This window comes from Taeniopygia guttata, chromosome 9 (assembly GCF_048771995.1).
Source record: "Taeniopygia guttata chromosome 9, bTaeGut7.mat, whole genome shotgun sequence".
NCBI classification, from domain to species: domain Eukaryota; kingdom Metazoa; phylum Chordata; class Aves; order Passeriformes; family Estrildidae; genus Taeniopygia; species Taeniopygia guttata.
Window position 1 is genome coordinate 13,984,404 of NC_133034.1, and position 26,382 is coordinate 14,010,785.

General features: G+C 36.3%; 1 protein-coding gene across 11 annotated transcripts in view; it reads left to right on the top strand.

Annotated features, from left to right (window-relative positions):
- Positions 1-25,042, top strand: part of ACAP2 (ArfGAP with coiled-coil, ankyrin repeat and PH domains 2) — a 59,845-nt gene extending 34,803 nt beyond the window's left edge. For 2 of the 11 annotated variants that reach the window (XM_072933410.1, XM_072933411.1), the window contains 16 exons: positions 3,556-3,668; positions 7,122-7,142; positions 10,223-10,274; positions 11,539-11,639; positions 12,811-12,916; positions 13,345-13,553; positions 13,759-13,828; positions 15,094-15,188; positions 16,484-16,668; positions 17,010-17,114; positions 17,498-17,590; positions 18,799-18,986; positions 19,326-19,435; positions 19,814-19,924; positions 20,159-20,220; positions 24,166-25,042. In XM_072933410.1, the coding sequence (XP_072789511.1) occupies positions 3,556-3,668; positions 7,122-7,142; positions 10,223-10,274; positions 11,539-11,639; positions 12,811-12,916; positions 13,345-13,553; positions 13,759-13,828; positions 15,094-15,188; positions 16,484-16,668; positions 17,010-17,114; positions 17,498-17,590; positions 18,799-18,986; positions 19,326-19,435; positions 19,814-19,924; positions 20,159-20,220; positions 24,166-24,269 (1,725 nt within the window). In that variant the 3' untranslated portion in view covers positions 24,270-25,042. Of the gene's footprint in view, positions 1-3,555; positions 3,669-7,121; positions 7,143-10,222; positions 10,275-11,538; positions 11,640-12,810; positions 12,917-13,344; positions 13,554-13,758; positions 13,829-15,093; positions 15,189-16,483; positions 16,669-17,009; positions 17,115-17,497; positions 17,591-18,798; positions 18,987-19,325; positions 19,436-19,813; positions 19,925-20,158; positions 23,949-24,165 lie in introns of all 11 variants that reach the window. The other 9 variants (XM_072933415.1, XM_072933416.1, XM_072933412.1 and 6 more) reach the window with 7 other exon arrangements.
- Positions 25,043-26,382: the final 1,340 nt, after the last annotated feature.

Genomic DNA, 26,382 nt, shown 5'->3' on the forward strand with positions numbered 1-26,382 from the left:
TTACTGGTGGTGTCTGTTGTTTTAAACCCTTCCTCAAGGGACATTTAAGCTTAAGCATGACAAACATCTCTTGCCAATGGAAAGGGAATGAGAGCAGCTTTCTAAATGGGGATTTTGCACAATTAGTTTCTCCTGTTTACTATATGCTGGCCTAATTTTTCAGGTTAGTGTTTTCTTCAGTACTTATGCTCTCCCATTTACTGCCTTTTTAAAAAACTTTTAAAAAGCTGTAATTAGTAAAAACTAATTTGGGTTACATTGGGTAAAAATAAAAGTAAAAAAGTAAACAAGTAAAAAATAAATTGGTTGCACATTAAGTGTTAAAATATAGTTCCTAAGATATACTGGTAAAATGCTTTGAATAGCTTTCATGGCCTGATAGCAATTTTGAAAGTAAATCAAAAGCTCTGCTGCTGAAAAGTAATGGAGGGTTTTGTTTTGGGAACAAGAAAATCATACATGGAGAAACAGAAAACATGCTCTGGAATAAATCAAGTATGTGTGATGAATTGATACGTTCATACAAGAATGCATTCACTGAAACACTGTCAAGAATATTAAGTGTTCTGTGACACACCAGATTAGTATTATTTCTGGAGATGAAAGTTGTTTTTCCATTGCCAGCTGGTTTGCTGTACCCTATAGACATTTAAAGAAAATGGGGCAAAGAAAAGGCATGAAAGCATGCTGTATGCTTCACTTACATAACCCATTTCTACGTGTTTCTCTTCCAGTAGCAGCCAACCGTGAAAAATCAGTGTCAGAAGAGAAGCCATAGATGTTTATTCTTTCAAAACTGAATGAAATGTGTGATCTAGCACTTCAGTGAAAATTACACAATACTGGCTAAATTTTTTAAATTCTGGTTAGGTGAAGTCTACTTTAGTCCTAACTGACACCTAATTAGTTTAATTATGTTTAAAATGAAGTCTTTCTCAGTTGTGTGCCTGCTGGCAGAATACACAATTCTGAATCACATACAGTGACTGAGTTTATTAACATGTGATTCTCTTATGCAGGACACTGGAAAGATATGGGTGGATTTTTCTCCACCCCAGATTATTTTTCATGATTCATTAAACTTTTCCATGCACAAAGATAAAAATAAACTATAATGTGACTGCTTTGGTCCTATTTTTTAAATTGTAGAATAGCAGAGACTAAGATCAGAACACAGCTAATTTAGCATCTTTTTCTACTTTTATCTGTGGAGTTAAAATGAGGTTTTATTTTTTTCCCTGATTGTTTTTACTGATCCGAACTTTGTCAATAAAGTTTTATGGATAAAGCATGTGGAAGCCTTATTCCCTCCCTGCTCCAGCTGGTAGTCTGCCATGTTCAGTTAAGGAGATATTTGACATTTGCCTCTATACTCTGGTGTCTTTTTCTGCTCTGTAAAAGTGGAATTCAATCAGGGAAGTAATTAAAAATGACACTAAATGAATTTCATGAGAAGGCTCAGTATTTTAGATAATTCTGACTGAGAGTATGGCATGATAAATGATCCATATACAGCTTCAAAGCATAGATCTGGAGACATTGGAAAAGACAGCTGCATTTTCTGCAGCAGTTCTCCAAACCCAGAGGAAAATGTGATTACATAGTAGGTTGGACAGAAAAGACTGAGGAAATGTGTGTTGTCTTTAACTAGACAAGGAGTTGCAGGCATCACTGAGGCAAGAAGATGCAAATCTTTAGCAGATTTCATTATGTTTGGGATCTGGTAAGTTAGAGTAATTTATCAGTTTTTGGGGAATGTAGAGAATGTGACATCAGTGTGTCTAAATTTGTGCATAGTGGTTTTCTTCTCTTTTTATTTCGAGAGCTTACATGAAACCTTTTATGTTCAGCATGTTCTGCTCTAGAAAACAGGCAGAAAATCAAAGTTATTAATTGCTGAATTATAAATACAAAAACTTGATTTTATTTTGGTGAAGATTTTATTTATAACTAGTATGTTTATTCAGATCAGTGTATGGTAGTGATATGATAGTTCCATTTTCTTTCAGAACTCTTGCACTGATCGTCTGTCAATTCAATAATAAAAACCTATATTTAACATTTCAACGTTAGGTAATCTATCCAGATTAGTAATAGATGAAAACAGTGAGTAATTTTAAAGAATTTGTTGACTGGGGAGCTTAAAGGGTACGTTTTAATATTTGTAACCATTTCACTATCATGTGTAATTAACCTTGGATTGGACCAAACCATCTGCATGTATAAGAGTAAACATCATGTGTAGCACGAAAGTTGTGTGCATCCTGGGCTATTTCCTGGGGATAATGACCATGTTGGTGTTGAAGCTACTTTTTTATATATAATTCTTGCCTCTTTTCCTTTATGTATAGACAAATTCCTAAGAAGCAAAGTACAAAACAGAGACTTTCAGATATACTTTTCACACAAAGCTGATGTTAGCAATTTATGAAAAGTAACTACTGAAGTTTCAGGAAAGTCATGTTACAAAATATTCTGTCTTTTCAATATTTAACTTTTTTGGTATTTTTCTTCTGAAATTTATTTTTCAGTAATGTGTCTCTTACACCTATGTTAAAGGGAAGAAGCCATATGTTGCTAGTCTACTTTAAGGAGATATATTTTAATAACAGTGAAATAAAATTACAGCATGTATATTATTTTCAGCTCTGGACAAAGTTGTGAGAAATTATGTCATTCCATGTGTGCTTTTGCATGCACCCCTAGTAGATGTTAGCCTCCCACTCTCTGAATATCTGAATTCTACCTCCCTGGGAAGAGCCCATGCTGTTCTCAATGAGATGTGAAAGCAAATGATTGCTACAATTATTATTAGTCTAACCTACCTTTGCTAAAGATGTGAAGCAGTCAGCCTTTCTAAAGCTCAGAAAGCTGCTATTAATTGTTATTAGCTGGGCTTAGTTGTTATTAGGTTGATGGAAATGCATATTCTCTTATCCTAGTTGTAATTTTGTAATCTTACCCAAGATCACAAAGAAAAAATTACTGCCAAGGTCTTGTCATCAGTGCCAGCACCATGCTTGCTTTACTCAAGAGTTAACTGATAGCATCATCTTTATTTGATTACTTATCTTCTAAGTTCCTATGCAGCTCAGCTGCAACATGACAGAGCTGAAGAAAATGCTAAAGCACAACTGACTTTATACATATCTGCAACAGGCTGCAGATGTTTCTCAGTTTTGACTCCTAACTTTCATGGCTTCTTCTCCTCTGCTTTTCTATCCCCTTTCTTGGGCATATATGAGAGACCATTTGACCAGGCAGTTGAAGCATCAGATGCTCTGTCAGCAATGTTTACCCTCTATTTGGCTATAGAGGTCACCAATACCTGAACAAGAAATTCCCCTTGTTGCAGGTAAAGTAAAAATCTTCAGCATTCTCATTGCTTAAAATTGCTTTTAAAAAAAAAGCCATCAGGGGCTGAGAGTCATTGTTTGATGAATAAGTGCTGCAAGCAAAACCTTATTCCTAGATATTTACTCTTTGACAACAGTACTGCTCATATTTTAAGTTTCATTTGAACTGCAGTGTGTTTTTCTTCTTCCTTTGTACTAGGATTATTCCAGTGATGATGCTAAACTAGAATACAATGTAGATGCAGCCAATGGCATTGTTATGGAAGGTTATTTATTCAAGCGAGCCAGCAATGCCTTCAAGACTTGGAACAGGTAATTATTCAGAACCTCTATTTGCTGCTTATAAAAATACTGCTTTTTAATCTGAATTCTCTTCTGATTCATAATCTCTGTAACTCATTGAGTCCATAGTTTTGACAGAACACTGGGGTGACTCTGTTAGTTAACTTAGAGATGACACTTCACAGCCATTTTCCCTTGTTTTCTGTACTAGTTGTTTGCAAACTTTTCCCTTGTGAAAGCACATGCTAGGAAAGTGTTAGAAGACAGAGTAAAATAGAAGCTGTATAATCAGTGGAAGCAGAGAAACACAGTCAAGCACTCAAGTTATTTTTCATGAAAGATAAGCAATGCAATTGTTATCCTTTAAAATTCCTGTCCTGTGCAGTGGCTTTTGCTTAGTAGTTTTGATGACCCTTTTGGGAATTCAAAATATATTGTTAGTCATTTATCTTTAACAATGTATATTTTACTACTATTTAAATATTTTTCTTCCTGAACAGGATTTCTTTTACATTTTCAAGGGTGTGTGCTTTTTTCAAGGAAATATATATGCTGGAGCATTTACAGTGTGGTTGGATACAGTTCTTGAATTTTAGATGTAATTTGTTGTGATAAATAGCTCTCTATTGTCGATGTTCTGCTATTTTTTCCATGTTGCCTCTGTTAAACTATTTGCTGTGTTTCAAAGGACAGAATGTGCATTTGAGTGGGTGGTCCCTTCCAGTCTTACTTATTCTGTACTTCCTTAGGCATCTCAGCACACCACAAGCTTGTAAGAAATTGGGATCACTTCATTAAATCCATAGACTGATGGAAGGGCCGCTGGAGTCAATATGACTGTATCTATGTTAGCAAGTCATGGGCAACTAGTACAAAGGATTTTGCTTTGGACTGATTCTGGTCTGGTCCTTTGGCCTTATTACTCATCTGTAATTGTAATGTACTTTCTGGGTTAGTTTCATGCACACAGAATTCAGAGTTCTCCAAGATAAATCTATGAAGCATCAAAGGATGGTGAAAGGAGGAAACTGGGACATGTTCGTCAAAAGCACCTTCCTGGTGTAAATTAAAATGTTAGTGTTAGCATACTGAGAAAAATCTGCAGTAATAGGGCAGGAGATTGTCCTTTATTGGATTCTCAAGGGGCTTAAAGGGTCCTTTTTGCCACTGCTGGATTGACTGATGGTGAAACTCTGAATATCAGGGCAGTGACAGGCGAGGGCAGGACAGGAGTGTCTGCTTCCACATGGCTTCATTCCTAGGAGTACTGTACATGTATCTTACCTTGAAGTGATTAGAGAATATTCAATTAAAACTAACCTCTGTGTCTTGGTAATTTAAATGGACACAAAGTAAATAAGCAGACGTTGTAATTAAATCAAGATACACAGTGACATTCCTACAGATTAGGCTGCAGATTTGAACAAGTATAATAAAAGCATATCCAAGCAGTAATTTAAGAGGGCAAAGATAACCAGCTCGTTAATGAGTCAGAGCTGCCTACTTTTATTAAATAATTGATATTTACTTATAGTTTTTTCTTCTGTTTCTCACGGGAGCATTTAATAAAGCAAACCATTTAACCTTTTTAGTATTAGATCCTTGATAATTTATCTCACTGAGATTGTCAAATTGGATGCTTTAAGGCAAGAAATAGGATTGGCTATGCTATTTATAAACAGTTCTGAAATTGAATCAATCATTTAAATTTAGTATTCCACATATTCACAAACCATTACTAATTGCTATTAAACTACTTTTATCATACATAAAATATACATTTAAGACTTTAATGAAGAGAGTTTTTAATTTCTGAATCTAGTCTGCCATTTTTGCTATGTTTTAATAAAGAAATATTTTTGTTATTTCTGAATACATTTGTAATTGCTTGCTATACTGTGGGCACAGAAGTCGTCATTGCCTATTTCCTGTGATGGAAGGTTTTACTTGTGTAGTGTTACTGTTTCAGCTGTGGGGAATTGTACTGCTTGAAGTTTATAATATATTAGAGATTATAAAGTTTTTCCTATTGCTAATTAAAGTACAAGAAAGGATTTTGTCATTGCATTAAACTGTTTTGTGTGTAAAGTTTTACAAAATACCAAAGGAGGAAACATTTAGAGAATTATGTATTTTATTTTAGGGAATTCTGAGCTGAAGTCAAGACAGACAAGATACTTACAGATTAGCAGTTTGCTCCTTTATTACATCCCCATCTTTGGGGAAGGTGGGTGCAACCAGCTGAAGCAAAACTAGAAGAATTTGTCTAGAAATACTGGAATTTCCTGCTGTTCTGAGCCAAAGGTGACAGCACTGGTCTTCCTTGCTAACTGCTAAATGCAGTCAGTAGTAATGTGGATTTTAAATGGAGGCTTCTCTTTTACTCCCATTGGTATCAGTTGGTCTTATGTTTGTTCTAGACGTTTTTAAGAACTCCTTCAAGAGTGAATGAAAGGCACCAAAACCCATTCTAATGGCCACTATTAGCAGATACTTACCAACATTAAAATCAACAGAGTAGAGATAAGGATATGATAGGTTTTGTCTGGGTTTGACACAGCAGAATCATTGCTGACAAATGAGAGAAATGTGGTGCTTCTGTGTACATGTCTTGGTCAGTGAATCCATAGACCCCATAGTGGTATTATCCTGGGAAAAGTCTGGTTGCTGGGGGGAGAAAAAAAAAAAGAAGATTATAATACAGCCCTTTGAAGGGGGTAAATCTGTTGTGGTGAATGAAAATTTGTTTGCAATCCAAACTAATGTCTTGCTAGCATAATGAAATTTCTTCCTGTGGCACCTAGCAGCTCATGTTTCATCATCTCAAGACTTTAATTATTTGGGCTTTTGCATCAAGTTTCCTTTCCTGGGACACTTCTGTGTGACACTGGCTTTAGAAACAAATAAGTGTTTGAGCAGGCTGCAAAGTAAACCCTGAGTTATTTGCAATTCAGTGTCACTATGTTTTGAAAGAAATGGAGCTTTTGTAATCTCTCTTTGTTATGACTAAAAGGACATAATGCACCCAAGTATTTCAGATAATACTGTGCAGTGGAATCAAAATTATATCCTTGTACTGCAAAGTCTTAGAGTAACAGGTATGGACACCTGTGTTTAGAATGTACGTCTGTCTGTTGGTAAATGATACACCTTATTGTACACCAGGTTTCTTAAGGCATCAGGACAAGAGTTAGGTGCATTTATTATGGAACAGTAGCTGGAAAGCTCTTTTGGTTCCCAGAAATTCAAATGAAAAATAAGTCCATATCACAAAGAAATAATAAATGTGTGTAGGGAGAAAAGCATTTGTCAGACCACTAGCTTGATTCCATATAGATTGGGTGCAATGGATGTATTCCTTTTTAATTCTGCTGTATTTTCAGATCATGCTAATTCTTTTCTTATTTTGGTCATTTTGCATTTTTCATCCCTTTTCCTCCTTTCCCTTATGTTTTAATCCTACCCCATTTTTTCACATGACAGGAAAAAGCCAGATCACATCAGGTACCAACCAGCTTCTTTTATACCTTCCCAATGTTTCCTTGGCACGCAAAAAGCTCTTCATTAACCCTGCATTTAATTTTGATTACTTGCAATGGATGTGTAAGTGACTCAGTCTAAGAAAATAACAGAAGGATTCTGCCTGGGATGCCAGTATACCTGCTGCTCAATTCCTTTAAAAGATTTAGAAGGATTGAGCTAGTTTTTAGCTAAAAAAGGAATTAAAGCCAAGTTTCTGCACTCAAACTTCTGAGTATATAAGATCATTGCCTTGCCTTTTCCCAATTGCTGTTGATGAGATATTTTTTTTTGTCTTATCAACTGCATTGGGAATAGGCATGTACTTTTAAATGTTGTGCTTTCTTAATTACTCTGTTTTAATTGTGTGCTGGTAGCAACTAGAGGAGAAAACTGTTTCTGAGAATCACAAAGCACAATTCATAGTTTTATGTCAAACTAAAGTTTTATATTTTTTTCAGTATTACTCTCAGTTCTCAGAAATTGGACTTTTTTCTATAGATTTTTCATTGTTTCCTATTTAATAAATACAGTTTTGAATTGTGTGGGTATACATGGGGGAAAGTATTCCGTTTCTAAACAGGAACAACTGTATTTAACCACTATGAAGTAAAACAGTGTAAACTACTGTAATATTCCAAAGAATGTTTTCTCCTTCACCATGCTTCTCTCTTGCTTTTGATAGAATGACACATTTAAGGAAAATATGGTAATAGTCAGTACTTATTGCACACATGATGCCTGAAGATTTATTAAATTATTCTTAGAACCTGGTAGATGTGGGTTACCCTACAGCAGCACCTTCAGTACAGAGATTGTACCTCAGAAGTTCCTGGCTGATTCTGGTATAGACCCCCAGCAGTCTGTTTGCTACAGTAAAGTGTAGAGTTTTTTGATGTTATTTGGTTAATGAGGAATAACTCCAAGTTTTTGGCCTGAATAAAGCTGCAGTGGTGCTGACACCTTGAAGGGCAGTCTGACACTTTAATCTTGTTAAGAAAAAAACAAAATGTATTAACTCTGACACCTACTGCTAAAGTGTGATCTACATTCTAAATTCTTGATCTCATTTAGTAAAAGTTTATTTTAGAAAAGCACCAAAACCTGCATCTTTTCTAGCTGGACTGAAAATTTTTCTTTAACAGATTTAATTTCTCTACTAGGGAAAAAAAAGGGACTGAAATACTTTTAAACCTTCTAGACTAGATTTTAAAGATGGCACAAATTCGTGTTACAATTTGTGTGTTCACTTATATCCAACTGATGAGATTAGAGCTTGTTTACTAGAGTAACTCATGAAATATTTAGCTGTAGAACAAATGAAGCATTGCATTAATGAAGTTAATTGCACTTCCTAAGGCTCTTACTAGGGATTTGCTCCATTTTTCATTGTCTTGGGGCAAGGCTGCTTTTTTTTTCTCCTCTACCACTCCCTTTATCACTTAGGCACCGCTTTTCATGTTGTTCTATTTTGTGTTACATTCAAAAAAAGCACATGAAAAATGACATGAGTTTATTTCCTTTTCAAGTCTGCTTTTTTGTTTAGCTTTCTATACGAATATTAGCAATAACCTGCCTTATATTTGGGGCATACTTACTGCATCTGCAAATAGATGGTAAAGATGACACCTTTTCATTAGCAGTGACTAAAACTACTGCTGTTAATAAATTTAAAAAGTCAAGAATGACAGGAGATCCTGTTGTTGCTTTTTAAATTAAATATATCTGCACAACATTTGAAAAGATTGTTAAAAGGTAGAATCTCATCTGTCTATGAAACACTAACCTTTCTAATAAATACTAGTTTTTCTGTTTTGGATCTAACATTTTTTGTATATATTAATTTTTCCTAACCATCTTTGTGCACTTATTTCCAGGAATGGCTTGTGGTGGTTGAACAAATACATGGGGCCCTCTTGTTACTAATTGTAGTAAACTGTAGCTTGAAGCTCAACAGCCTGTGGAGAATAACAAGATCTGTTGCAACACAATATTTTATGTACTGTTACCATTCAAACTAACTGGTAGTGCAGGAAAAAGTGATGTGTGGTAAAGGTGGGGTATTGGAGATAAATGAGGAATTATTCTGTGGTAAACACAGGTTTGCATTATAAGCCCGAACAAAACAAGGTGTAAATTTCACTCAATTGTCGTTTACATTCCCTTCATTTTTGTCAGTGAAAATGAAACTGTGATAATTGGTTAGCTTTTATTTTGTGCATCCTTGGAAGCGCTAGAAAGGCATGGTTATATCTAATGGGGTTTTTTTCATTCAGTGGTCTGATCAAACATCATTGTTACAGATCTGAGAGGGTTTTTTTCTAAAATGTGAGTGCTTTTTCCATTCTCTGAGATATATCCTGTGTGAACAGTGAGTTTGACAAGGAAGGATACAGTTCAGAGGATTTTTTAAACATTATATTATCTTTTGGATTTTACAGGATCCCTTCATTAAATCTTTTATTTGATTTATTTGATCTTCCATCAAAACTGAGGCTTAATTTAGGATCCTACTTAAAAGGTTTTAATTGGATTTTTTTTTTTAGTTTTTATATGCAGTGTTTTTATTTCAGACATGCCCAATGTAGACAGATATGAAACCTGCATGGGATAGCATCACCGAAGCATTTTTAGTGCTTTAGTAAGTTAGTTCTACTCCCAAAATTATTTCAGGATTAGTTTACATGGGTGTAAGTATTTTTGTTATTCAAACTATCTGAATTTGTTTATCAAACAACTACTTAAAATTGTAACTTGCTGCTAAAATACTGAAGGAAATGTTATTTAAAATGAAAATGTTTTGTGTGATAGCTTAACTAATGTTGTCATAACATGAATGTGTTTGTTTATGACTCAAATTATTTGAACCTTGCTTTCTTTTCTGTTTTGTCTCTGCTTCCCCTTTGTTCATTATTCTCATGAAATATTTGCCAAAATTGACTGCAGTATTACTTTCCTGAATTCTTTTATGCAGTCTCTTTGTAGACTGTATGTTAGCACATCTCAGTCACATAAGCACTGTAAAATCAGTTATGTATTCTCTGGCTGTCTCTTCATTTGAATAGGCGCTGGTTCTCAATACAAAATAACCAACTTGTGTACCAGAAGAAGTTTAAGGTAGGAGTTGAAAACTGGCTTTGGGGTTTGGGTGATGATTTTCCTGATTGATTGGGGAAACTGCTGATGTGCCTCCCGGGTGATCTTCAACAACCTACTGCTTTTTTCTAAATTAGTTTCTCTCTTTGTAAAATGAGTCTAATAGCTACACTGACAGATTCAGAGATTCCTGTGCACTGATTGTAAGCACATACTCTATTTGCTGTGGATTTTGTAACCTAGTTAGAGTTTTAAAAGTTGTTGGTCCCAAAGGGCTTGTGCTTACTTGCTGGCAGTCAAATATTCCATGCTGTTCTCTGAGCAGTTGTGTTTAATTCTTTCAGGACTTGCTCCCACCAGTTACTTACTGGTTCATACACCCAGTTCAGCAACTGGGGGAAAAAAAGCACAAAAGCTTGTTACAAAGCAGTCAGGGCAGCTATATACACGTATTTAGTGTTGAAAATGCACAGTGGCTCAGCAGTCATTATCTGCCTCGTTGCTGGTGGGAAGTGCAGCTGTTTCATGTTAAATCAGCAAGTTCAGCTCTGCCCCAAGCCATAGAAACCTTTTCAGTCAGGTTTTGGGCCCTTGCTCCTTTGTTGGCTGTTCTAGAATCTGCTTTTACACCAAGGAGCTGTAGCTGTTCTTCAGGTTGGAAAAAAACAGAAACTGTATGGAGATGGTGGGGAAAAAAAGAGGAAAGAGCTTATGGCAATTAACTCCTCCTCACTGCAAACAGACTGGGATCAGAGGCTGTTCCTTGCTATCTGATGCTGTCAAATCAAGGAGCTTCATTTCTGTGGTTGGAAAGGAAACACACAGTTGAGTTTGTTTGAACATGTTTGGATGGGCATTCTGTGTTTGTGAATTCTTGTTGCTCTTTTTTTTAACTGGACCTTTAAAATGCTGATAGCTCAGAATGGAATTCTTACGAATTGAATCAAATTTTCAAAACCACTGCATTCAGTTTCTGGGTTTTTTTATGTGGCACTTAAAATACTGCTGATTTAAGTATAACTTTACTGATTTAATAGTGAGTTAATTGCATTTCTTAGAGTATCTTTGTAGCTTAAATAATGTTTAAATTTAATGTGTTGATTATTCAGTAGATTGGATTGTAGATCTCCAAATCCACTGAGTTCAAATTTTAGTTTTGAAGGAAAAAATTAGTGTAACCAGGCAAATAGAATTCAATGATTAATGGTTCAGGATTGAATTATTATCTTATTATCAACTATATTATTTTTTCTCTGTGACTTTCTTGTTAATTTTTATCTCTTAGGATAATCCCACAGTAGTTGTTGAAGACTTGCGGCTCTGCACAGTTAAACACTGTGAAGACATAGAAAGACGTTTCTGTTTTGAGGTGGTTTCTCCAACAAAGTAAGGAGAAGCAACTGAGTATGTTAATTTAAAAATAAGAATCATTGCATGTGGTTGCTTTAAAATGTAAGATTAACATTTCTCTTGGGATAGATCAAAACAGGGAAAGTATCTGAAAAATTCTCTCTGAAATTTTGGCTGAGAGTAAGTGATGCTGTGAGAAGTGTCCCTGGTATTTAGTTTACTTTTGGCATTAAAATAAACATGCATTCCTGTGCTTTTTGCATAAATGGCTTGTGGCGCAGAGCTCTGCCATGGCTTAGTAGTAGCTGATACTATCAGCTACTTAGTAATATAGAAAATAGGTCTCAGTTTCTCCACATTTGATTGGTGCAATGAGAGAGAAACACATAAATAAGTTGTTGTCTCAGTGATGATAAATTCTATTTCAGAATGCACTAAATGACACTACCAAATAAAATTATTCTTCAGCTCCAGCAGTGCATGGGGGCTGTACTTGGGAAATTTTGGCATCCTGCCACAGCAAGGGCAGGACTTGGATTCTTCGTTAGTGATTGTGAGATGTGAAGTTATTATTTAAGTTTTCGATATGAGGTCAACTTGCTTTTAGGTTTGGAGGTTATCTACGCTCTCCACTGCTCCTTACATTTCTCTTCTGAGTAGATTGCTGTCCATCCTGATGTTTGCATTCCCACATGTGAGCCACAGCATTTTGCTCTTGCTTGCCTGTGCTTTTTCAACCCATAAGTGTTGGAACAGTTTTATGCTTCATGACCTGCTTCTTTTACTGTTGATGAGAAAAGTAGTTCATTCTTTGTCAGAGAGCTTTAAAGTTACTCTGTCTTGATCTCAGTGAATGAAAGTGTGTTTTCAAGGACTGATATCTGTGTCTTGTGTCATGGGTGTAAAATGCATTTGAAGACATAAAAAAGAAAAATTTGGAGTAAGAAAGCTAAGTCATTGTCAGTGTTTCTGGAAGAGCCATTTCTGTATCTATTAGCATTACCTACAGATAATTTTGAAATAAGGAGTTTGCAGCTCACAAAGGCTCAGCTGCTTTGTTATCTTAAAATAAATGTTTTTATTACGTGATGCCTACTAAACTTGTGATAGCAAGAATCTTGCTCCATGAAAACAGACCCCTGAGCAATGAGTTGTTGGATGTCAGCTGCTTGGCCACTGTCTCTGAGTACTTTGTGATTTGTCACAGGAGCTGCATGCTTCAGGCCGACTCAGAAAAGCTGCGGCAGGCATGGATTAAGGCTGTTCAGACCAGTATTGCCACAGCATATAGAGAAAAAGGGGATGAATCTGAGGTGAGTTTAACAATCCACCAAACAACAACCTCCCTTTAGATCCTGAAAATTCTAAATACATAAAGCCTCTTTTAATGAGAGAGAAGGAAAGAAACAAACCATTGTTTGTCTTCCAGTGGAAATACAATTAAATTTTGAAGGCTATGAATTGTATCTCATCTGTCTTTCACTTCATCATGTTAATATCACTATGGCCTGTATGGTTTTTTGAGATTTCTCTCTAGTGTGACTAAATATCATAGGATATTCTTATATTCAGTTTTATATATCTTCTAAAAACCTAAACATTTTTTAATTCTGTGGCTTTCCTTGACCTTGGTAGAAAAGACTTTTCTTGTATTTTAGTGTACAGTCAGTATCTGTGGGACTTTAATTTCTTTAGTTTAGCATGTCTCTTAATGGGTTTGTTTGTGTCTTTTCTCTTTTAGAAACAGGAAAAGAAGTCATCCCCTTCTACTGGGAGCCTAGAATCTGGGAGTGAGACAAAAGAGAAGCTGTTGAAAGGAGAGAGTGCTCTGCAGCGAGTCCAGTGCATTGCTGGTAATGCTGCCTGCTGTGACTGTGGTTTGGCAGATCCTCGCTGGGCCAGCATCAACCTGGGAATCACACTGTGCATCGAGTGCTCTGGGATACACAGGTTGGGGACACTCACAACTGCAGTTCATTTGTGCATTGGCTTAATTAGCGAGGGTGGTGTTTGCCTCTTCTAAGGTATATTTAAAGAAAATTAGAGACCCTTGTTTGTAAATAGAATTAAGGTAACTGCTTTATTTGCATAAATTAATGGTAAATCTGTCTGAGGTAAGGTGTAACAAGTTAATGATTTTTTCCATGTTGTTTAGGAGCTTGGGAGTCCACTTTTCAAAAGTAAGATCTTTAACGTTGGATTCATGGGAACCTGAACTACTAAAGGTACAGTGTTTTTGAAACAGGTTTCTGTTTGGTACTTAGATTGTTGTTCTAAAGCCTCTGCATCAGAAAGTTCAATGCAAGAAATACATTTGAACCCAGTGTATGTCTTGCAGTTTTGAGCAGAAAATGTTTATACTTGTGTGTTGGTTTATTTTAATTCATACTTTCTTATACTTCACAGTAATTTGTGCTACAAACTTGCAATTCAGAACAACTTACAGCACCTTCAGGTTCCCAAGTGCACTCTGAGTAGCAAGTTTCATCTGATACTTACAATATATAAAAAGGCAAATCTGTATACAAACCAATAACGTCGTTTCAGTGGGCTGAAAATTTTGGAAGTGATATATCAACCTAAAGCATTATCATACTCAAAAATTTGAATGTCAGCTCTTAACAGTGAGAGGCTTCTGGTCTGTAGAAAAATACTCATGCAACTGCTCTTGTGTGCCAAATTTCTAGCTTGAACCGTGGTTATAAAAATCATGTGACACTGAAATCCTGAAATAGGAACTCATGCATGGATGCATGGATGCAACTGGATAATTCATGCAAACACTTGTTTCTAGCTGTGATGTTCTGCCACTTAGAAATTGCTTTTCTATTCTGAACAATCAAAAGACAACGTGCTTTGTGGTTAAATAATTTTTTATCAATGTGTTCATGCTGAGAAAACAACCAACCAACCCCCTTGCCCAGTCCAAAAAAAAAAAAAAAAAAAAACCCAAAAAAACTGTACCTCTTGTACTGTTCATGTAAATACCAGAGTTCTAGTATTCTACCTGGTATTAGAAACAAGAAGTCTGTTCATTGCAATCAATAGGGTTAAATTCTCCTGTAAGTAGGCTTTTGTCTCTGTTTCTTTTCCATAGTTGTATCAGATTATGGTTTAGCAAAAATGTCCATTGGGTAAGGTGGAATACAGTTGACTGAATTGTCTTTTGCTAAGGGGCTAAGAAGAGCTCCTGGCAAAGCTGATGGAAAAACACCTTTGTTAATGAGGCCTGCAGGTGTCATTCTGGTGGTTGTTTTTTCAGGTACTTTAAAAGTGACTAGATTTTTTTTCTTACCTTACTCAGAATTTGGTCTCTCTGTTCACTGGTTGTTTCATTATTATTGTATAAACCCATGCTTATTTCTGTAAGTGTACTTTTACCAGTGAAAACACTAAGTTGTAAATACAGGCTGAGTGATGTTAAAAACAACTGAATACGTAGATAAAGCTTTTTGCAACTGTATTTGAATTTATTCATTTTGCTTTATAGCTTATGTGTGAATTGGGAAATGATGTTATAAATAGAATATATGAAGCGAAGTTGGAAAAAGTGGGAGTAAAGAAGCCACAATCTGGAAGTCAAAGGTAGTATTTTACCAGCAGTGCCTGTTGCTTTCTTTTGTTGTTGCTTCCTTCAGCCTCCACCTGTAAAAGACGCTGCCACTTAACTGTGTTACACTCCTTTTGTGTACTCATTTTCCTGTATCCCCACTATGTCTTGCTCTCTCCCTTTTCTCACTCTCTCTCTTTATTGGGCATTCCTTCTCTTGGTCCCTTTCTGCTTCTCCTCTTCATTTATTCTTTTTGTGGTCTCACTCCCTCCTTTTGATGACAGCTCGAGAGCATCACTTTGGACATGTGGGTTTTGTTTCCTCTCTGCTGGGTACCAGCTCAGCCAGCTGGACTTGGTGTGGGAGTGTTCCTGGAAGGAGCCTGTGTCTGTTCATTTTGTTTACAGTGATTTTGTTCTTCCGTTTGACTTTTGTTCCCTGAACTCAGAATCTTCTCCTGTTCCTACCTACATTGTACATGAGCTCTGCTGCTTTACAACAGCCTTCAAATTATACTACTACTGTCTTCTATTTCTCTGATGCTAATCTATGTTTGAAGGTAGATTCCCAGTGCTTTGTGCTGCTGTATAGGCTGTCTCTTAAAACGTGCTTTTTTACTACCTTTCCAGTTCTGTGATGCTTGCTGCCCAGCAGTTTTTAGTATAGAAAACTGCATTTTATGCAGTGTTGGCAATTTGGAGACAGTGATGATAATATAAACAAAGTAGGAATTTGTGAGATATTCTTTCTAGTGGTAACTGCTTTTCAGCAGTTTCAATGCAATAATTACAGCCCCTTTTATCAGTTTGGAACAACTGCTGTTGTGTTTTAAGCTGATAGCTTCAGGTTACGAGGAAAAATACTTCAATATGTGATATGGAACTGATTGCTGTGCCTGCCTAGGGCTTATTGTTTTCTTGTGTAATCTTAATGTTCCCGTAACAAATGCTGCAATTTATATTTACATGAGAAACTAAATATATGTTTATTAACAATGTGAACATGTATAAGGGTTTAATACGGGTAACATAGAGTAACTAATGCTTATTTCTTCTGCATACCACTTTCTAAAGTCTCTGTCTGTAAGTAAATACATGTTTGTGAACTTAACAAAATTACTTCCTTTTGAGCCTTATTGTAAAATTTAATCAAGAATCCTTAAAGTGACAGTGTGCTTTGCATCTTTCTGACAATGTGCTATAGGTGTGTCTTATGTGCAATGCCAAGCTACAGTTTTGGTTACTGACTTTAGTAAAAATAGATATTTTTTTAATACATGAAAATACTAAAATATTAGCTTACTAACTCCAAGAATTTTGTATATGACAGGCAGGAGAAGGAGGCATACATCAGAGCAAAATATGTGGAAAGAAAGTTTGTAGAGAAGCAAGCTGCATCAGTACCTCTGCCTGAGCCTGGAACAAAAGTTTTGCCTCCAAGTGAGGAAGAGAAAAGGCACAGTGGCCCTGAAAAATCTCTTTTGGCAAGGGAACAAGGTGCAGCATCCCAAAAAGGTATTTACACACTTCTCTCCTTAGCTGTATTACCTATATTCTTTTTAAGGTAATATATTTTTATATTAATTGACTTCTGCCTCATGCAGAGACTATGGAATCTGTTTTATTAATGGGTTGTAGCCTAGTGTAGAGTGTAGGGAAGAAAAGACTTCTTCAGAGATGTGATTTTTTTTTCACATGGGGAAGGATTTGGAATGGGGATGCTTATAACTCAGAATCATATTAACCACCTTCTTTCCTCAGTAATTTCATCCTTCTTGGTTTTTCCAATAACTTTCTTTCCTGCCCTGTCCCTTCCTTACTGCCTGCTTTGTGCTTTGCTAACCTGCATGTCCCAGCGGTTGCTGTAAGTAGCGACGAGGCAAGGCGGGAGTCTCTGTTCTGTCCTGATGAGCTTGATTCACTCTTCTCCTACTTTGATACCTCTTCAAAACTCCGTAGTAGTAAGTACTACAGCTGTGGCGTGTTCTCTGTTTGCACTAGTGATCCATTGTGTGTTGTGGCCATCTCCCTGCTTCTGTCTCTTGTCTCCAGGCTGCTGCATTGCTTAGTATTTTCATGAAATAATTTAAGCTTTTTTACTTATCCTGATTTTTTTTAAATTTATAGTTATCTTTTACAGTTATTTTTATAATTGTAAATGTTATGGTTACAAAATGTGACTTCTTATTTTTCTATGAATGTATTAAGAATACTGAATGAGAACAACCATTTTTTAAAAATTATATTCAGGACCAAGTATAAGAGCTTGCTTTATTGTCATGGTATCTGTGAGGAGCAAGTAGCTTCAGCTCTGCATAGTAATTGCAGTTTCTCCCCAAAACAGTCCGAAGCAGTGACAGTGGGATCCAGCCAAGCACTGATGACAGCAGAGAACACCTTGCCTCTACTATATCAGCCAACAGTTTGTATGAACCAGGTGTGTTAGGCTTTGCACTGTAAGATGAAAATGTAATCACTTGGCAGAATTTTTTTTGTAAAAAAGATTAATGCTTAGTGATACAATTCATGTTTACTATCCTGGTTGAAATGCTTTTAGCAAGGGTAAAATTTGCCTGACCAATCTTTCTTTGGGCTTGCTACCAAAAATGACATTTAATCCTTCTAAATGGGTTCAGAGAACTATGGTTTTTTCCCAGTCAGATGAGGCTGATCCCAAATGCATGATCCTTTTATAAGTAAATAAATCCACAGAGGTAGAATTCCTCTTGAGTCACAGATAGTAGGCCTTTATGTGTTATTTGTGCATTCTTGCTTCATTTTTCTGTTTCTTATTTCTGTGGAATTGACGAAGTCTTTAAACATTGTTCCTTCAACTCAGAAGTTCTATAAGTTGATGAATTAAATTATTTGCTAATTTTAGCATGCTGTTCTGACAGATATATTGAGTATGGCTTCTCAAAATTTCCAAAACATTTGTTTATAAAGCAGACCTATTCTTCTACATTAAGCTCTTTTATAAGGTATGTTTTAAATCCAGTAGTTCACAGGTGTTATTGAGGATAGGCAGCATGTGGCTTGGATCTTTTTTGATTATGTTGTAGAAATATTTATGGTGCTGTAACTCACAAAAGCTCCTATGTAGAAACCTCTTTATCTCCCAGACTTCACTCCATATAACCATTACTGAGATTAAGAGAAAAACTGTGCGTTAGTCCAAAAGATTATAGCCGCAGCAAGTAATTGGTAAATGACAATGGTATCTATTAACAAAAATTAGGTCAGAATAGTATTAGCCTCATACTCTGGTGTTTCAGATAAAAATACATTTGTATGACTACATCTTTGCAGAAAATGAGTTTTATTCATATCTTGCAGTTTACAATAAAACACACTCTGACCTTAAATAATTTCTTATAAATTACATGGAATATGTAGATTGAAGTATATACACATGTCAGTAATGTGAAGAGAAGGTTTTCAATGCAGTAATAATTCTATGAAGAGACTGTGCCTGAATACTGGGGCTAAAGGCATCTGTGAATTCCCCTGGCAGAATGGGGCAACAATACATAGCATTCTGCAAAAGCTGAGCTACCTATTGCCAGAGAAATGATGTTTTGATCAGATTTCCAAGAGGTACCTTATTAAAACAGGAATTAGGTAAGCAATTTTTTTTCTTTTCAGAAGGAGACAAGCAAGAGTCTCCAGTTTTCTGTGACTCCAAGCAGCCTAGTCCAGGATTGCAGTTGTATCAAGCTGCCTTTGAGAAAAATCTTCCTCACATGGCAGAAGCATTGGCTCATGGAGCTGAAGTAAATTGGGTCAACATGGAAGAAAACAAAGCAACACCACTCATTCAGGCAGTGCGAGGGGTATGTGATGTACAGCACTAGTGATACGGGGGAGGAGAGCAAGGGAAATAAAGATATTTCTGTGTCACTATGAGCTGCTTGCTTCCCTAATGAATGATAATGTGATGCTGAAGTTATGCTTACAGTGTTCTTTCAGAGTTGTTTCTGGAATATTTTTTCCTGTTAATGCTTTGTTTGGAATTCTATGTCTAGTAGAATGTTTATGAATTCTCTGTTTAAAGTTGGAAGCAACTCCCTTTTGTTTCATTTACTGGGTGGCTCAGTGGTGAGAAGGCAGAAAAAGTGTGGTATAATTCTAGAGATCTGGTGCTGAGTTGTTTCTTTGTTTTGATTCCATAGGGTTCACTGGTTACTTGTGAATTTTTGCTGCAGAATGGGGCCAACGTGAACATCAGAGACATGAATGGAAGGGGGCCCCTGCACCATGCCACAGTTCTAGGACACACTGGGTAACTCACTGCCCCACAATTTGTACATGGCCATCCTTTACTGTAGTTGTTCATGGGAAGGTTCTTCATGGCCCCAGATATTCTGACATTTTAGTACTATTTCAGGTGATACAAGTTTTTCTTAAGCTCTAGCTGTGAGAAAGAAAATAATATTTTGATTTAGCCGTCTCATCCAATAGCAAAACATATGTGTTTTCTCGTGTGGGTTAAAGAAATTGTTTGCTTACTACCCTGTTAACATGTTGTAGATAAACTGCACTATTTTGATATATATGAGACTTTTGATGATTTAAGCTAAATCTATTGTATCTAGCTTGACTTTATTAGCTTTCTTCCTTTATTGTCAAAAATATTATTCAATGTTTTTTTTCTAAACAGACAAGTGTGCTTATTCCTAAAACGAGGAGCAAACCAGCATGCCACTGATGAAGACGGGAAAGATCCATTGAGTATAGCAGTGGAAGCTGCAAATGCAGATATTGTAACACTGTAAGTTGTACATTCTGTTTTCTGACTTGATAACTTAGATTTTGCTCCAAGTTAAAAATAAAAGAAATGTCAAAATTCCCGTACATAAAAACAGGGGAGAACAAAAGAAAAGTCAAAATACTCTATCTATCTCACCTCTTTGATGTGAGATTCAGGAGAGTGTTGCAGGTCTTGCATTGTAGTGTTTTTTGTGCTTTAAAGATGACGTTGTTCCTTTTGTTTTCTGAATGGCAGGTTGCGTTTAGCAAGGATGAATGAAGAAATGCGTGAATCAGAAGGACTCTATGGGCAGCCAGGTCAATACTCTTCTAATAACCACACTGAAATGCAGTATAAGAAGTGTATACAGGAATTTATCAGTTTGCAGTTAGATTCTTAGTGTCTGAGGGAAATTTAAGATTGCTTCATACAATAATGTTTTTTATAAACCAACACATTCTAAAGCTTCATAGAAATTCAGTGGTGTGACTTCGTCAGAGTACTTAGGGAACCTAAAAGGAGACTGTTTAAAGAGCATCATTATAGCAGTGTGTTACTACAGCCATGACCACCCTATTTTGCTAGTAGCTGTCCACAGTTTTCTCCTATTGCTGTTCCATTGACATTTGTGTCATGTTAGGATTTACCTGACATTATTTAGTAGCAGCTTTCTGACTCAGCTTGCTTAGAGACTGTTGAAGAGTTCATCTTATTCCAAGACACCATTCTCCTTCCTGTGGAATGGTCTGCTTTTTCTTTCTTAAGAAAAAAATGCTTGCACACCAGTGTAAAAAATGTACATCAGATATTTCAAACTGCCTCCAGACAAAAATAGGAAAGTATTATTTCCTTAAATTTTATTTTTAAATATTTTTATTTGTTAAGATACTAATAAGAAACAAAGCAGTCATTCTTAACTATGTATTTTTGTATGCAGAGTTTCTTTCTGTTTGGTTAAAAAAAATAGAAGCTGGCAGATACTTGAGCCAACTCCAGCAAGAAAGTAACAAATTATATTTAATGCATATGTGCGACTTTATTCTCAGGCACTCAGATCTAATTTACACCGTGTTCTGATGTGATATTTGCTTCCATAGGAAGGTAATATAATATCATGCAAGTACCAATAATGAAGGCGCACTTGATTGTGAAGTTAGACAGCTGAAAATACCCTGCTATTCCTGGCAGAAGTGAAAGATGAACCTTATTTTTGAGGTTGAGTGCTGAGTACTCTCAGTTCACTCCTATAAAGCCCTCATGTGTTTTCCACTGACTCATGAGGATTGGGCAGGGGAGATGTTACCAGATTGGAGCTGTAGAATCTAGAGACTGCAGCTGATGCAATCTGATCCAGATACTTTACAGCTGGTAAGGTGAGATTGACAATAAAGAGTAGATTTGCCACAACAGGCAGAGCTTGACCAAAATCAGGGGCAGGCTTTCATTAGAATAACTTCTGAAATTAATGCCACTAGCTGGAGCACAGAGTCTCAGCCAGAGAACTTACGGTATCTTTGGATAGCACAGCTCTGCACCCTTCACTCTGGTACTTGTTGAAGTTTCTTTTAAAAGTTGGAGTTAATATTTGAGTGTTTTGAATGCTTTTTCTGCTATAGAAGGGTTGTGTCAGTGTAAGAACCTGTCTGCTGTCATGAGGTGTCACACCTTTCTGTGGTTTTAAGGGATGCAGGTCTTTTTCACTGCTTATACATGTTAACTTACCTGCACTGCCCTTACTTTAGAACTCCAGTGTTCCAAAATTATGATTCTAGAAGAAAATAAGGATTTGCAAGATAATTGTATATTTGCTGGTAGCTGTGTGAGGGTAAATATCATTGTATGAGTTTGTTGTCATCAGAGTGAAGCCAACTGCCTACTTCCCAGCTCTGGCAATGCAGCTGATAAACAATTGCTCATGTAGCTAATGGCATCAAAATTTATAATTTAAATATATATGGCTGGTTTGAGCTACTGAGAGAATGGATATATTGCTTTGCAAGGTACAGTTGGTCTTCCAAAACATTCCTGGAATGGGAGCTAGCTGAAACCAGCTTTAAAAAGTTATTTCTGGTGTAGAAGCCATATTACACCATGGTACTGTTTCTGTATAATACTTGAGTGCTCATCTCCTGGTGCTACACTATGTCTTGCTAACTCTTTGATATTAGCATTGCTACTTTTTCTTCCTACCTTTTCTTGAATGTATGATGTGTGCCTTTTGAGTTACTCTGGTGTGAAATGGTAAAGCAGTGTTACAGTATTTTTGTACATATAATCTGCACTTTAGGGAAAACATTGCTTGGAAAGGGAACTTCCAGAATTCAATTTTAAAGTAGAATTTAAAAATAATTATAAGGTTTACAGTATTAAGCATATTAATGCAACGTACAAATTAAAGGGGCACTTTATTTTAGTCTATTTTTGTATGTAATATTTTTGTTATGTAATAGCGACAAAGCCAGAGCCACAATCTATCTTCCAAAAATAGCTTTTTCTTCTTTCAACTTAATTTGAAAGAACCAAATGTGGCAATTTGAACTGCAGTTCTCATTCACCAGTGGAGCCCACTTCTGTATTAAAAGCATCATTGCTTTTGTCACAGAAGTTTAATTCTGCTTTTGCCCTTTGTAGCTATTCTTTTGGTAAATGTTACAGCTCCATTCTGTGCTGGTCTCCCAGAGGAAGAAGTTCTCACAAGCTGTTACAATAAAACCTGTCCTGTGCCTGCTTCATCTCTAGAACACAGAGTTACTGAATGGTTTGGGTTGAAAGGGACCTTAAAGATCATCTAGTTCCAACCCCCCTGCCATGGGCAGGGACTTGAAATGAAATACTTGAAATGAAATCTGAAAACCAAAAGAGAATTTCTCTAGAACTGACTTTTCCTAATAGAGCAGTATTGAATGTATTAATATTTTAAAGTCTGGGAAAAATTGAGTTACTGCCCTGTTAAATATTTCTGGAAGGTCAGTTATTATTTGTGAAAGTGTTTTTAAAAGAATGGAGTCTCATCTCCAAAAGAATGATAGTTTTGACATTGGAAATGTGCATAAAAAAAATAGAAAACCAAAACAATGTAACTTTTCTCAGTAGTGCAAACTTTTAAGCACAACAGCATTATTTTCTTCCACAATCATGTTAGGAAAAAAAAAAAAAATCTTCATATTCGACATACACAGTGAGAGAGATTTGGGGTTGATTTCTTTTGTCATGCTATTAATCAAGCTGTCAGCAAGAAACAGTAGTGCTGGGATCTTGTGTCGTGTGTGGCCATTGTGTTGGGAAGACTAACATTTGAATGGCTACATAGCTCCTGGCCCAACCCAATGTTTGATGCATTTAATTCCTTTTGAAGATTAAAGGGTATGGTTCATGTTTTAAAACAGAACTTGAGCTCAAGGCCCAAAATTCTCCAGTAGATGAAAAAATGTGAGAATGAATGAAAAAGTCCATTTTAAAGTGGCAAAAGAATGACTTGGCAGTGACTCAAGAAATAATCACTCCTGAATGTGTTTTCCTGTGTAGACAGGGAGGGGGAGGAACACATTTTGGAATATGTTTTAGTAGTAGGGTTGTGTTTAAGCACAAAGGGTGAAGATTTAAAGAAAAAGAAAAGATTTTTAGGGGAAGTATCATTGTTCTTATAGATCAAACTGAAAAATGTAATGAAAGATGTAGATGAAGTGAATGTAGAAATTCTATTTTTGCTGAAGTAATAGACAAAAATAATTTATGGACAATAATTTAGCTATGTAAGACTGCTCTTTTTAAATATATATATTATTGCTTGCTGATTGTTTCTTTCATGGAGAATTCTGTTTGGCTGTAAGAATTCTGATCTTTGTTTCCAAGTAAATTTTTATTTATGTCATAAATCTTTTTTTCTGTAGAAAATCTTGGTTAGCATTTCCTTGCCCAAACAAGGATTTTATCCTTTAATCGCTAATAAATATTTTTTCTTTTTAAGTTGCTTTAAAGTGCTTTAACTTTTCCTTTCTAACTCTGAACTTTCCTCTGTGTGGCTGCCTGTGAGGTACTATTTCAGGTATAGTTTGGCTTTGTTTAATTTGCTTCTACAGAACATGCATGCAAGTAACCAGTCCTTCAGAGTTCACATCAGTATCACTCCATCTAGAAGCAGTATTCATACATGAATTAAGTGTTAAGCAGTAATTGATAGCACAGTAGGGCATTTGTGCAATGGTGGGTGATGTTGACTATTACAAATGTTTAAAACTGTTTCTCTTCTCTTTTCTACCTAGGAGATGAAATTTATCAGGACATTTTTCGTGACTTTTCTCAAATGGCATCAAATAATCCAGAGAAGTTAAACCGCTTCCAGCAGTCAGATTCCCAGAAGTCTTAAGTGTCAAGAAGGAAAAGAACCTGAAGCTTATAGTGCAAGTCTTTTTTTACTTTAACAGAATGAATTGTATGCATTTTGTTAGATAGTTTGGATAAAATGACCACTCCAATGTAGCTTTAGATTGTGGTAGCTGGGGAAGTGTATGAGTTGGTTTATGTTCTACAGTACATATACCTCAGCAGCTGAAGATGTTTCAAAGCCTGAGTCCCTGCTAGCTGAGTGCAGAGCAGCCCCTGTTCCACGCCCAACGTTTGCAGCTCGCACTCGGGGGTGGCAGAGCACGGCTGGAGCGCTGCGGGCTCCGACCGCAGGGTGGTCACAGCAGCTTTGCCACCCAGGGTCATCCACTGCCCTCTGTCCCCCTGTCACCATAAAGAATGTGCCTCTGACAAGAAGGTCTGGGTTGCATTTTCTGGGACTGTTTGGAAGGGAATTTGGGTAATGATTTACTGAGTTGTCCTTCCATTTGTGGGACTGCAGCTCAACAGATTCTCTTGTTCCTGCGGTGACTGTAGTTAGAGGTAGGCTGTAACAGATGTGATAACTCCTGCTCTTCTGCAAGCTCTTTCACACTGGGAGCTCTAGCACCAGGCTGGTCTTTATGCTGGTGACTGCAGGTCAGTCACAAAGGGATATATCCTGGGGACCAAATTCCTAAGAGCAGTCCATTTTCCTTTTTTTTCTTTTCCTCTTAAACTTTCAGTGCAGCAAGTATCCTTCTAAATGAGCATGTGGAACCTTTCATGGAAAATAAACAATCCTTTTGGACATAATGTTGGGTTTGTTTGTAGTATTTTGACATGAAAACTTGAAATTTGAGACATGAAAGTAAATGTTGAGCCAACAAAGTTTGTGTAGAATAGTTGTAGAAAGGCTATTTCTACTTTTTGCTGTTCTCATTACAGGCCCTAAGCTTAGTATAAAAGTCTCATGTCTTACAGCCACACTAAGTTTAGGGCAATCAAGCCTTTGTATTAGGAAGCAGTAGCCCTTGTATAATTTGCAAGGATGTTTGTGTTGTCTAAACTTAGGTGAGCACAAGAAAAGCTAGAATTTCAGTGCACATTTCTGTAAAGTAATGAATGATCACAGTCTACAACTGTGTTGTGAGTGCACAACAATTTGCTTTATGCAAAGACAATTTGCTTTATGCAGTTGTGAGCCCCACTCTGCCCCGTGCATGTATAGATGGCGTCTCTAGATATATGCTTATATATCAGATTATTTATACCTAGATAACAATCCTCCTAAACCTCAAATCAGCAGATGCAATTCTTTATCCTGTTATTTGTTTACCCTATGGAGACAACTTAAGCAGAGTTTTTAGGTGACACAGTATCAATGTGAGTTTTCATTAATCAGTTTTCAGTAATTCTGAAAGCTGTGGCATTATGTTAACCTGCTGTTTAAGTGTATTTAGGAAACTAATTGGCTTTTCTCCATGGAAAGGTAAGCAAAACTGATAAATTGAGATCTGTAAACTATGGTAACGTTAAACTTTCTGGCATGTTGAGTTTTAAGAAGTATTTCAAACATTTATAATTTTGCATCAAATGTGTAATAGTCTGCATATTATTATTGCTACAAAATCAGTAGTGTTGTAGAATTGTCCAGTGGATTTTATTTCCAAGCAGAATAATCTTACAAGACAGTTCTTGCTTTGTATGTGGTCTAATTATGGTAGGAAAAGCAAATTCTGCCCATTTAAAGTGCACATTTAGTCTGAATAATAAGAAACTTAAGGATATCACCTGTAAGCAGTAATTTTTAGTAAGTTGGTTTTTAGATAGCTGCCTATGAATTGATAATATACTTCCTAATCAGCAGTATTTACCAGCAAATGGGTGTTTTAGTAGGTCTTAGAGAAAGTAAGACTCCTGGTGTACAGATGGGACAATGTGATAATATAACTGCATAATATCCACCTTAGACATAGGTTTTTCTAAATGTTTGCTTTTCTCAGCCTGGCTGTCAGGCAGTGTGTAGTGTGATTGGCTGGAATGTAAAGCTGCCTAAAGCTTAGTGGTGTAATTGCTGTCTCAGTCCAGGCTGCTGAAGAGCAGGTCTGAGAGATGTATTTCAAATCTTCACTGGTGATTTCCTCCCTGGCCAC